We start from the raw sequence: 12,632 nt of genomic DNA, 5'->3' as shown, positions 1-12,632 counted from the left end.
GGGAGAATTTAAAAGGCGATTTGATGACGCGATTGAATAATTGAGCACCCGGGTTGAAGTTTCTTTGATTTCATACAAGGATCATATATGATCTCATACTGTCCATACTTGATTTCTTAGTAGGATCCTTGTATGAAACCAAAGAAATCATATATGATCCTTGTATGATTACCAAGAAATCATATATGATCCTAGTACGAATACCAAGAATCGTACATCTTTTTTTTGAAAATCTTTAACCATTTATGTTTTTTGTTTTTATTCGGTAGGGCATCACATATATGATACCCCGGCATCACATTGTGATCCGCCAAAAGACCCTAACGTACAATATCAATTGCAAGTAGGGTACAAAATAAATTATTATTATTAGTGTATGTATAATCAAGTTCAACCAAGTTCAATCAATTTAAAAGGCATCAATAATTAAAATAGAAAGTTCAAAATTTCGGAAAGATGAGTTTATGCTCCTGTTTTTTCAGAGTTTTTTCCTTTAAAACCAATTGATTGCTCTTGTTGCTTGGAGCCATTTGAAGCGCCGGGAAGGGCTTCTGCTGGCTCTGCCTGCTTTTACACTTTTTCTTGGTGTTCTTGGCTAGCCTCGTAGAAGTTGATTAGTTCGTTGTATTTCAATGCGTGGTAAGATATCAATAAAATTTTTATTCAAAGTAAAAAAAGTCGTTTATTAAGAAAAAATATTCAAGAAGTAATAAATACTGAGAGTGGGAAAAGTAGATAAAAAAAATAAATAAAAAAATAAAAATTGGGCTGCACTCGCGTCGGGGAATGAATTACAGAACCTCATTTGATCAGAGAATTAAAGGGCTGCGCTAGTCGTAAAAAAAGTAATTAGTGTAACTTTGTTCATGAAGGCAATCGTTAAGACGCGTTAAAATAAATTGAGGGAAGGAAGCGTTTTGAAGAATGAAGTAAAATACAGAAGGAATAATAAGTTAAAACTGCTATGCTAACCTAAACAATAAAACCACTGAACCAAACCGCGCATAGCACTTTAATATGTCGTTAGTTGTATAACCGTAACTTAACTTTGATAAAGATATCAGTGGAGTGAATGTGAAAAAATGAGAACATTTTCTTGGTTTAAAATGATGTTAATCGATTAACATTCTTCAGCAGATAAAAGCTGTGTAAATTGCTGTTGTTTTCCTTGTGTTTTTCTCAGCTAATCCCCAGCTACTAGGTGAGCGGCTGGCTTAGCTGTTCAGTTAGGAGGTTGTTGGTTCGACTTTTGTCCCAAATTAACTACGCAAGCGGCTGGCAATAAGTCAATGGATGATGGTTGTTCTGGCTTTTCTACGATATAGAAACTGGTAAGGAACATTACCAGGACAGATGGTCCAGTATGCTTTGATAACTGTTTATTGGACGTTGTCTCTTTTTCTGGATCAGTTCAAGTATTGATTCGATCTTGTTTTCTTTGGCCCGTTTCAGGTACTCATTTGCTAGTCTAATTTGAAAATCTCTTAGTGCAGGTATATTGGCCTCTTCATGGAGTTTTTTAACACTGTACCAGCGGGGTTTCCTCATACAAATTCTTAGTGCTCTATTTTGGGTCAGTTGTATAATGTTGATAATTGAATTAGATAGGTCAATCCAGCAGGCATTCGCATAGAGAAATAGAGGTCGAACCCATGAGCTATACAAGGTCAGTAGGCACTCTTCATCAATGTTGAAATGACTGAGCCGCCATAGATGGTAGATTCTTTTGTTTGCTCCTGCCACCAAATTTTTGCAGTGTTGTTTCCACTTTAGCTGTGGGGTAAGGTTTACGCCAAGAAATTTGACTGAATTTGCTCCTTCAATTCTCGTACCATTGATAAAAAGGTCTAAACTGGAAACTTTTTTGACGGATTTTTAAAAAGCATAAAATTTGTTTTGCCTGGATTTATTCTTATCTTTAGTTTTTCGCACCATTTGATCAATTTGTCTAGTGAATACTGGAGTTTCTCTTGAAATATTCTACAGAAGGGTGATCTGTAGTAAAGGGCAAAATCATCAGCAAATTGAGAAATTTTTGCCGGTATTTCAGGAATGCCGCTGATATAAACCAGGAAAAGTATTGGTGCAATGACGCTGCCCTGAGTTACTCCAGCTAGTGTTGAAATTGTGCCACTTTTTGAGTTATTAATTTTCACGGAGATGCTTCTCTGAGAGAGAAAAGAGTTAACCCATTTTATCAGAGATTTATGCACACCAATTTGGAGCAGTTTGTTTTGAAGTTTTAGTCTCCACACTGCATCAAACGCTTTTTCAATATCTAGGCGGACAAATCTGACCATTTCGGACCATTGAAATGCCTCTGTTAAGGGCTTAGTAAGTTTGAGCAAATTATTAGTTAACGGTTCCTTCTATACGCATTTTGCATTTCACTGAAGACATCATTTTCTTCACAGTGCGCTAGAACAAAATTCTTTACTGCTGTTTCACAAGTTTTTGCAATGCAATTGGTTAGGCCGATTGGTCTGTAATTTTCTGCATCTTTTTTGTTTTTGTTCGGTTTTGGTAACATTTTGACTTGTGACTCTTTCCATGTAGTTGGAACATAAGAATTGTTTATTGAGCTAGTTATCAGGAGACAAATATATGCTTTGAGGCATTTAAGAAACCTTTTCAGGATGTTATAGCTGATTTTATCTGGTCCTGGACTTGATTATCTTGTTTTCTTCAAAATTTTTTCATAATTGTCTACTTTATAATGCAGTAGTTATTTGGTTCAGTATTTTTGTCTTGGGGAAACATTTTTGTCTCGTTTTCGACTTTTTCGAAGTGCTCATTTAGTTCCAAGTTTTCATATATATGATCTTTCTTTGTATCCTGTAGAAGAGTTTTGAAGATTTCGCATTTCTCAATATCTGTTTTCGCTCTGAGTTGTTTATATGAGACTTCAACAGTTTGTTCAGTTTCCTTTGGTTTTTTTTAATCACAACATAAGGCTTTAACTGCTCTCCAAATGCTTTTGCTGCCATTATTTTGAGCACTTGCGATCAATTTTGAGTGTTTTATTTTTTCCGATTGTTTCATGGACCCCTTTTTGTTTCTCTTTGGAGGAAATTTATTTCGTTTTTCAGGAATTTGTACTGTTCTCGGTTTGTTCTTTTCAGCTCTCTTCTTTTTTTCTTCTTTTCACGGATAAGTTTAGTAGTTTCATGTCCAAAGGGAAATCTTTTTTGTTGAATATACGACTTCTGTAGCGAGAATTGAATGATCTGTACAAGTAATTCTTTTAATTGATTTAGTTCTTCTGCTTTTGGATAGACTATAGACTGGTGGATTTAGCGCAGAGTTTTCGTATTCTTGTGTGACAATCTGGTTGAAGTTTTTGAAGCTGATTTTTGCCTTCAAATCGAATTTGCTCTGAGTCATTATATTCAAGGTAGTAATGGTTGAGCTGTGGTCACTAGCAAAGTCATCGGAAGCATAAAATGTGTCAAAAAAATTTGAAGACTGATTGATCGGCGAAATATAGATCAAGCATATTTCGACATTCTCCTTGATATGATTGATATGTGTGGTAACCGTTATTTAAGAGCTTGAAATTTCCAGTTTCAATAGTTTCGATTATTTTATCACCATTTTCAGTGTTATATGTGCAATTCAGCTCTTGATGTGGAGCGTCGAAATCTCCACAGATAAAAACGTTCTTCATTTCATTTTCAAAAATTTCTGATAGATTCAAATCGCGATCTGGTGAGTTGTAAAGTGCTATAACCCAGAGATGACCTATAACAGGAACTTCAAAGCATGCTTTTTTTATTTCGAAAACTTTTCCTCGCTCGATTCTATCAAACTTTTCTGGTTTAATTTCTATTATTGTCGTTCCCTTCTTTGCTAAAATGATTGAGCCATGTGACATACTTGCTCTCGGTTCCGTAACTACGAAATAATCATCGGTTAGATTTTCTTTTTGCCAGCACTTGACTTCATTCAGGCACACAATATCAATATCTTTTTCCTTCAAAAACACGAGAAGTTCTAATATTTTGTTGGACAAGCCTCGGCAGTTCCATTGCAATATTTTAATTTTATCCATGTTGGCTGAATTGATGGCTATTTGTTGAAATTTGTTGCGTTGAAACATTCGTGAAATTGTTGTTAGCATTTTTGATGCTATCATGAATTTTTTGACCTTCTATTTTATCACCGAAAATTCTGCTTGCACCAATACTGACAACATTGATGATATCACTGTAAGACATTGTATTGAAGGTTGAACGGATTTTGCTGAGTACTTCAGCAACCAGAACACTTATGTTTATTGCTGAGCCAGTTGAGTTCGTTTGTAGCATTTAGGTTTGTCTTTTTGCCACTGCTGAGTACTTAATATCTTGTTTTCTCTTTGTCGCTTCAACAACTGCGTTTTGATATGAGCACCTTTGTACAAAGATGCATGTGATCCACCACAATTTGCACATTTGGCATTTTCTTTTGGTTCGGCGCTTTGTTTTACTGTGTGCTGGCCTGAGCATCGCAGGCAACGCTGCTCGTTTTTTCACTCAATGGCGGAGTGCCTATATTTCTGACACTTGAAGCATTGTTTAACATGCGGCTGCTCTTTGCTTGGTTCACATCTGTAGATAAGCCAACCAATTTTTACACCGTGCTTTTGTGCTGCTAAAACCTAATTTGTTGAATTTGTTATTACTCTGATAAGCTTTGTAGGTTTGCCACTTGCTCGGCTTATAATCCTTGACACTTTTACTACATTCATTCCGTTATTGCTCAAGAGTTCCTCTTTTATTTCATTTTCTTGGATGCTGTGATGCACATTGACTATAACAAAGCTTGGTTTGGACTTGGGTTTTGGCAGTGTATTTCTCGTGTTCACATTAGCGTTAGGGAATACTTGTTGCAGGTTTGTAATTGACATAAGACTATCTTTCGAGGCTTTGTTTTCCGGTTGGATAGAGAAGTCGGAAGAGTTTGGCAATTCTCTAATTCGTTGTATTTTCAATTGTGGGAATTTTTCTTCATACCTCCGGCAAATTGCACTTGAGTTTGTCTCGGATTGATTGTTATAACTATTGGTCTAACTGTCTCTGATATTGAATTCCTCTCGTTTTGGTTTCGAAAACGCTTACATTTGTTTTGAACTTGAATAAAGTCTTGTTCATCTTTTGAAGTATCATCAGCGGTTGCTCTTGCTTCTGATAGGCGAGCGCTCACTTGGCTCATTTTGGCCAGGGTCCCACTGAGGGCTTAGCAGTACGACGAAGATAAGAATTTGAAACAACTTTTAAAGCGTAGAGACTAAGTGAAAAAAGCCAATTGAACTTTTAGTGAAAAATCTCGTTTTATAAAAGACTCACTCCCAAAGGACGTTCCTACACAAAGTGGAGTACTTGCTTGTGGCTTTCCTGTCATACTTTGAGGTACTGATCCGAAAGTGACATTAATAGCGGTTTAATCATAATGGACAACAATTGGGCTAGTTGATTACAAAAGCAAGTTGGGTACAAAAGCAAGTTGGGTACAAAATAAAAGAGTAAGTCCAAACAATTAACAAAGTTTTTGACATACTCTGAAGCCAGGTTATACATATAAATGCTCATTTATAAAAAAAAGTTAGTCAAGAAAAAAATGCATATCACGTCATATTCGTTTTCTGAATACGTTTAAACCACAAAGTTATTATTTTAGCGCACACAAAGAATCAAAAGTGGACTGCAAATGCAATATAATAATTTAGTAAGTCCTCTGACTACATTATACGAGAATTTGTGGCACCAGTCAATGTATTATGTGTCGTATATGACTTTGTATGAAATCCAAGAAATTTTTTCAACTTCAATGGAAAATCAAAATTATACAGTTTTTAGTCTTTGAATTTTTTTGTATGATTTCGAGGAAATCATATATGGTCCTTGTATGACTACAAAGATTTCATACAAATCATTTATGACCTAGTATGATTACTATTAATCATATATGACCTAGTACGAAATCAAAGAAAGTTGTATGATTGTTGACCCGGGCAACCAAAGAACATAAGTCTCATCATTATACCGACCTAAGTTAAAGTTAGTTATGTCCAAGAACCAATCATGAATTAAAGTAAGCAACTATTAAAAAAAGTCTCGAAAATAGTCCCTTTTTTTACAGATTTTGCTACCCCTAATGGCAATCAGATGGATTCGTTACCAAAAGCTGGAAAGATGAAACAAGCACCAAAGAGTACTAACATGAGTGCTTTGACAGAGATCGTCACAAAAGCTAAAGAACAGGATCGTTTAAACATTGAGAACTCGGCAAACAACGTCGTGCCTGCAATTTTGATCTCCAATGCGGAAAATCAAAAATCGGATGGACAGACATCCGAAAAATCTGCAGGAATTGAGAAGCTGCAGAAAAGCAAAAAGGATGATAAAAAGCGAGAAAGTTCAGTTTCTGACAATGATCTGAACTCAAACGCCGAATCAAATGAGAAGTTGCCATTGGAACCTGCAGGTATGTTCAACTTTATTTCATAAATCATCAATTTTAATTTTCTTTATTAAGAACTAACCTTGACTTATGCTTGCATCGTAAGCAAAATACCCCCATGCACAGGGCTTCTTTCTCTCTTAAATTAACAATGGAAGTTGAAAAATTCTACGTATATTCAGGTATTAAATAGCAGTGAAGCGATAGCGAAGCATCCTTATGGTTTTTTAAGACTCGAAGCGGTATTGGTATTCTTGAGTTTTTTTACCGGAAATGCAATGTGTTCAGGCACCCTTTTGACCTCAAACAGAGTTGAGTAAGATTGCCTGAAGAAACTTTTGTTTATGCGATGAGTAGAGTGAAAAGATGTTTCTGACTTCGCATATTTTTTTTTCGAGAGAATGGTGCAAATACTTAGCCATTTTTAGCCAATTTTTTGTCCAATTGGTGCATATTCTTTTGCTTTTAGACAGTTTTTCGCATAAGCATTATTTCAGCGAATCTGCTGTAAAAGGAAATCTTTTGGTGTCAATTTTGCTTCTGAGAACCTAATAATGCGCTTGAAACGTAAAAATATCTCAAATTTTTTATATTTTTTTTTGAAAATTTTTGCAATATTTTTTTTTGTTTTTGGAATTTTGAACTAACTGTTTTATTTTCAGAGTATATGACGACGACTTTTAATAAGTTGAGGCATTGCGTTCCTTGGTGTTCACCTGAGCTCTTTTTCTTCGATAAATTTTTACATTAACTAAATCACTTTCATTTTGCTTCACGTCATTTATCAAAAAAACTTTTATATGCTCCGTTAGGGTTCCCACTTTTTGTTATTGCTAATTTAATTATTCTCTGTCGTAAGTCTTCGAAATCCATTTAACTTTGTTTCAAAATTCCATGTTTAACAATATTTTAACTTTTCTGGCAAGAAATCGTCAAAGTTTTGAAACGTTTGAATCTTGTTTCCAGCATCTTATTATGAAAGCAACCAGTCAAAAAAACTTGAAGAAACTTTAGGGATAAATTTTAATTTTTCCGGTCTAATTTTAAGGTGGAATTCTCAAAATGATGACGATGCTTTTCTCTTACTATTTTTAAATCCTCGAGTTCTAATAGTTGTCAGCTTTTTGTTTTTTTTGGAAACTTCCATCGAAGTTTTGTTCCTACAATTTTCTGGTTTATTAGCTCCGCTTATAAGATCGTAAACATATTAGTAGTATATTAAAATGCACGTATTGTCACGGGGGGGACGTCACCACCCGTGAGAAATCGTGCATAAAGTTTTGTCACGGGTGGGGACGTCCCCAACCGTGACGAATCGTGCGGTACATTTTTTGAGGTCGAAAAATTGTGTCTCTCAATTTTGCCGGAGGGAGAAAAACTTGTAAAAATTTTCTCGATTTGTGCCGGGGACAAAAACTTGTAAAGTTTTCTCAATTTTGTGCGGTAAGAAAAACTTGTGAAATTTTTGCCAAATTTGTTGTGTGGGCAAAAACTTACGATATTTCCAGCTATTTTGTGCGGGGGATAAAAATTTGTTAAAATTTCACAGTTTTCTGGAATTATCGAAAAACTTGTGAAATTTGTGGTTTTGATCCAACATCTGGTTTTAATTTGATAGTTTTATTGCCCATATGTTATCCCAGATTAGGGAGTGTGGGCAGATTAGAAAACCAATAAAATTAAAGTGCCAGGGCTCCAAATTGAGAATTATTGTGTCTGATAAGAAATTTGCAGCGTCAGAGGTGAAAAGAATGCAACTTTGCAGAGAACAAGGAAGAAATATACGTATGAAATGGACAAAATAAATGCTCGAAACTATATGAAATGTTCCAAAAAAGTACTGAAAAAGTGCTTGGAAGTGTGCGGTAAAGCAATTCATCTAACACGTTTAAATGACGGGAGAGTTAGAAATCGAGAAAAAAATTGTGTATTTTTAGAAAAAAAATTGTTGTTTTTGGACAATTTTATGCAAAATACTTCCACAAAAAGCAATTCCATTATGCACAAATTGTTTTGCATTGTGAATGACAACAAGTGCAGACCGGTAAATTGTGTAACACAAGGTGTTTGCGGGATAATGCAAATGTGATCACGTAATATATTGTAAAACTTGGGGAAAATTCTAAAAAATGACGAAATTTTAACGGGAAAAACTGATGTCCGACTGAACCTTACAGCATAACTTAGGCAAAATGATAGATTGAGCAGTCTATTTCTCTTATATACTTAAGAAAACTAACTTCTCTTTTTTTGTGAAGGAAATTCTCTTTTTTTTTACTTTACTTTAATAAACAGTTTTCCTGTTCTGTTTTTGTTCTCCTGATGGTTTCATAGCACTAACAATAACTATAGCTGTATGTCTATAATTTTCATCTATTTTCATCCAATCTGGACTTGTTTTATCGAACTCTGATTTGTTGAAGGCTGACTGAAGATTAAGTTTGAACTTGTGCATATGACAAAATATGCTTTTGTATTTTTTTGTTTCGCAAGTTTTGGTCTCGGCGTTTGTGATTGGTTGGCCCAGTTTTAGGTATTATTATGTCTACTACATGCGCCAACATGTGTTTTTTACTTCCATAAGCACTTCACTGTGGTCGTCTTGGCTTCTCTGATTGGTCAGTCGAGTTTAAGCTTTAATACCGTCTTGCACATGTTTGAACACGTGTTGTTTTATTATCAAAGACAAGGTGTGGTCTATTTTATTACCATAAGCAATTCAGTGTGGCCGTCTCCGACTTTCTGATTGGTCAGTCGAGTTTAAGCTTTATTAACGTCTGGCACATGTTTGAACACGTGTTGTTTTATTATCACAGACAAGGTGTGGTCTCTTTTATTACCATAAGCAATTCAGTGTGGTCGTCTCCAACTCTCTGATTGGTCAGTCGAGTTTAAGCTTTATTACCGTCTTGCACATGTTTGAGCACGTGTTGTTTTATTATGAAAGACACGGTGTGGTCACAAGTTTGAGTTTGTGTTTAAAAAGAAAGTAGAATGTCGTCGTCTCAAGATTACATTGATTTTTATCACGATATAGCGCGTTCTGAAAAACGATATGTTGTTGCCTGTGTGAAAACATATGATAACACTGGAACTTATATATCGCTGAAATTCTACAAAAAAGAAAACGGAGACATCGAATTTCTTTTCAACCAAAAACTCACCCTCTCTATGCAGGAATTGTAGCAAGTAGGAGAAAATATTGATGCTATCAGAAAAATAACTCTCTCCAAGTTTGCGAACGAGCAGAGCAGTTCTGGCAAAAGGAAGTTACAGCCTGGTTTCAATTTAGAAACGAATGGTGGAAGTCGTAGCTGCAGATTCAAAAAATCAAAAAAGCCTCAGAGAGTGATAAAGAGAATAAAATAGCAAAAGAAAATGGTTGAAGCAATGTTTGAACGTACGCTTGAATATTTTTGACAATTCCAAAAACTTTTTTGATATTTTATTTGCAATACTGAGCCTCAATTTGATTCTAATCTTACAAAAAACTTCGCATACAGTCAGCACAAAAATAAAGATCATTGCAAATTACAACAATTTCATTACCATGTCATTGCTGCTTTTGATCAATTACCGCAGTCCTTCAAGGATACTTCTTCTAAACCATATACAATACCATGTCTCTTCACTTGTTTTCAACTGCTCATTCGGGGATCTTCTCACATAGTGCATTATGGCGAAGTGATGGATTAACTTCAAGAGGCAGTCAGTTATAACGACCAGCACAATCTATCTGTTTCAATTTCTAAGAAAAAATTATCAAATGTCAACATGATAATGACACAGGATGTTCAAACACGAACTGAATTTTTGCCTACTTGTACGATTGAAAGATTTTATAGTATTTATAATGGTGGTATGTACTGGGAGCTTTTAAAAATACTTGATATATTAAACAGTGGCTATGGTTGTTTGCATGTTGATAATAGTTTGTTTTTGATAATTTTTAATATGGAATCGAAACCTTTTAATTAAAAATTGTCTTGTTCTGTTGTCTTTGAAAAAAGAACTGAGCAACAAAAAGGTAATTAAAAAATATAAGAGCATATGATTAGCGAAGCGTAACAAATCAATATCGTTATATTCAACATCAAAGGATATTCGTAACCAAACATCACATGCATAATATAAATGCAAAAAAGTCCACAGAGTTTTGAGTTTTGATTTTGAACTGGCTTAAGTTTGAGTACTTGAGTTACCTCATGGTAAAACTGTACCAGACGGGAATACAGTATTTGGTAGTTTTGTATCGGGAGTCCAAGCGGGTCAGCCAAATAAACTTTGTTTTCGTAAAACAAAATAACCATCCAATGACTTCCCTCATATTGCGCTGGTGAAGCATTAACTACAACAAATCGTTTTCTTGTTGACTTTGGAAAGTTGTCCGCTGCAAAAACTCCATAAAAATAATATTTCAAATGAATACATTTTCCCAACAAATAGCGTATTTCATCACTATCCATCGGTGGGGTAGGTGATAATTGAGTTGTTTGTCACCTTTCGTTCCGAATTAACATAAAACGTTGAGCTTCTTTCACCCAGAAATAAAATTTCTACGTTGGCCGCCAATGCTCCGTCAAATGTAAGTTGAACTGACTGAAATTGAGCAATTTGTAAGTTTTGGATGAATGAAATCATGAGAGGCCTCTTGCGTTGAAGTTAAATCAAAAGCTAGAATAAATTGATTGGGATAATTGTCCAGAGTTATGCCATGCCCACCTTTGTCAAGAAAATCCAAGGCTTCCAGAGTATTGAAGTAAATGCGGTGGTTAAAAGTTGTTGAGACAGGAGTTCCAACAATAGGTTGACCATTTCTATAGACAACAATCTGGCTCAAATTAAAATTCTGGTAGTAAAAAGGATTAGTGCGATTGGTTCCGAGGTATGCTTGACTTGTTGCCATTGCAATTATCATACGTCGTACAGGTTCTTTCGAGAAAATATCATATGGCTCCAACTTCTTATTCCATTTGTAGCTAAAAATGTTCGTGGTAATACTTCTGTATAGCGATACACGGCAAGCGTTTTTAGTAGAGTTTTCTCAATTGCTGTCAAAACATGATCCGCTACTGTCATTTTTCTAACGTAGAGATTAGCTTCATTATTTTAACTTTGTTATGTTTGTTTGACTCTAAAATTACAGCAAAATCTTTTGTAGACCTTCTAAATGAAATTCGCAGAGTAACACCACTAAGTAGGTGTTTATCACAAGTTAAAATATCACTTGCCGGCTTTCCAATAAAATAGTTTTCCTGGGAATTAGCAACAAGAGCTTTTCTGGCCGCTATGTCGTCCGCGCCACCATCGGTGCCATCAATTTTACCTGGCTCATCCTCGTAATAATATCCCTGACAAACTAGCCATGTGTTTTTTGCAGTTTTTCCTGAAGAAAATTCCCTATCAATGAATGCTTTGTGCGCATAGTTTCCGTTTGTGCTGGAAATTTTAACACCGTTAGCAGATACAGTGCATTCTGAAAATAAAGAATGTAATGCGTTATTGCTTAAGTATGGCTCGTCTGTATTTGTTGCATCAGTTCCTGTCCTTAAATCGCCGTCATTGTTCCGGGAGATTTTGCATTTTTTTTCAAGGAGAAGTTTTTGTAAATCTATGAAATTGTTCTCGGCACCCAAAACTTCAAACTCAAGCATTGGGCCATCCGGGGAATATGATGGTCCGACTTTTTGAGTAAAAGCATTGTCTAAAGTAATAAGCAGAGGCTGTTTTTCAAACAAATCAAGTGTGGTGTGTGTTGCCTCCGCAGGCAGTAAATTAGTAATCATTTTGAACTTTAGAAAAGAAATTTGACCGACTTCTTGTCAAAAGCTTTTTCTTACGAATGCCTTGTTTTGACTTTTCACCGTTGTTTTTAATTTACATATTCTTCCTGTTTTTGATCCGCCCACTTGTTTTCTTACAGTTTTTTGCACAGTCGACTTTATTGCTTGTTTTGGAGACTTTTTCTTTGTAACTACATCTACCAGCTCAGGAGCTGCTTGAACAATTAGTTCACGTCCAATCTTTTTGGCTACGGGCTAAAGAAATTTTCTTGCAATCGGTAATGCGGCTCTGCCAATACCTGATGCTAAAGCCCCAAAACCGCTTCCTCGTTGGCGATAGTGTCCTGAAAAATTTGGTGACACCGGTTGCTGTTGATAGTAGGCTTCCATTTAGTCGAATTTTTTAAA

The 12,632-nt window shown here is 35.4% G+C and overlaps 1 protein-coding gene across 1 annotated transcript in view; it reads left to right on the top strand.

Annotated features, from left to right (window-relative positions):
• The window catches only part of LOC142344155 (uncharacterized), an 83,228-nt gene that overhangs the window by 47,833 nt on the left and 22,763 nt on the right, over positions 1-12,632 (top strand). The window contains exon 7 of the mRNA XM_075395681.1: positions 6,121-6,465. Within this exon, the coding sequence (XP_075251796.1) occupies positions 6,121-6,465 (345 nt within the window). The remainder of the gene's footprint in view (positions 1-6,120; positions 6,466-12,632) is intronic.

The sequence above is a fragment of the Convolutriloba macropyga genome, chromosome 8, assembly GCF_964194025.1.
Source record: "Convolutriloba macropyga chromosome 8, txConMacr16.3, whole genome shotgun sequence".
Classification (NCBI taxonomy): domain Eukaryota; kingdom Metazoa; phylum Xenacoelomorpha; order Acoela; family Convolutidae; genus Convolutriloba; species Convolutriloba macropyga.
This window is presented reverse-complemented; position numbering and strand designations above follow the sequence as displayed.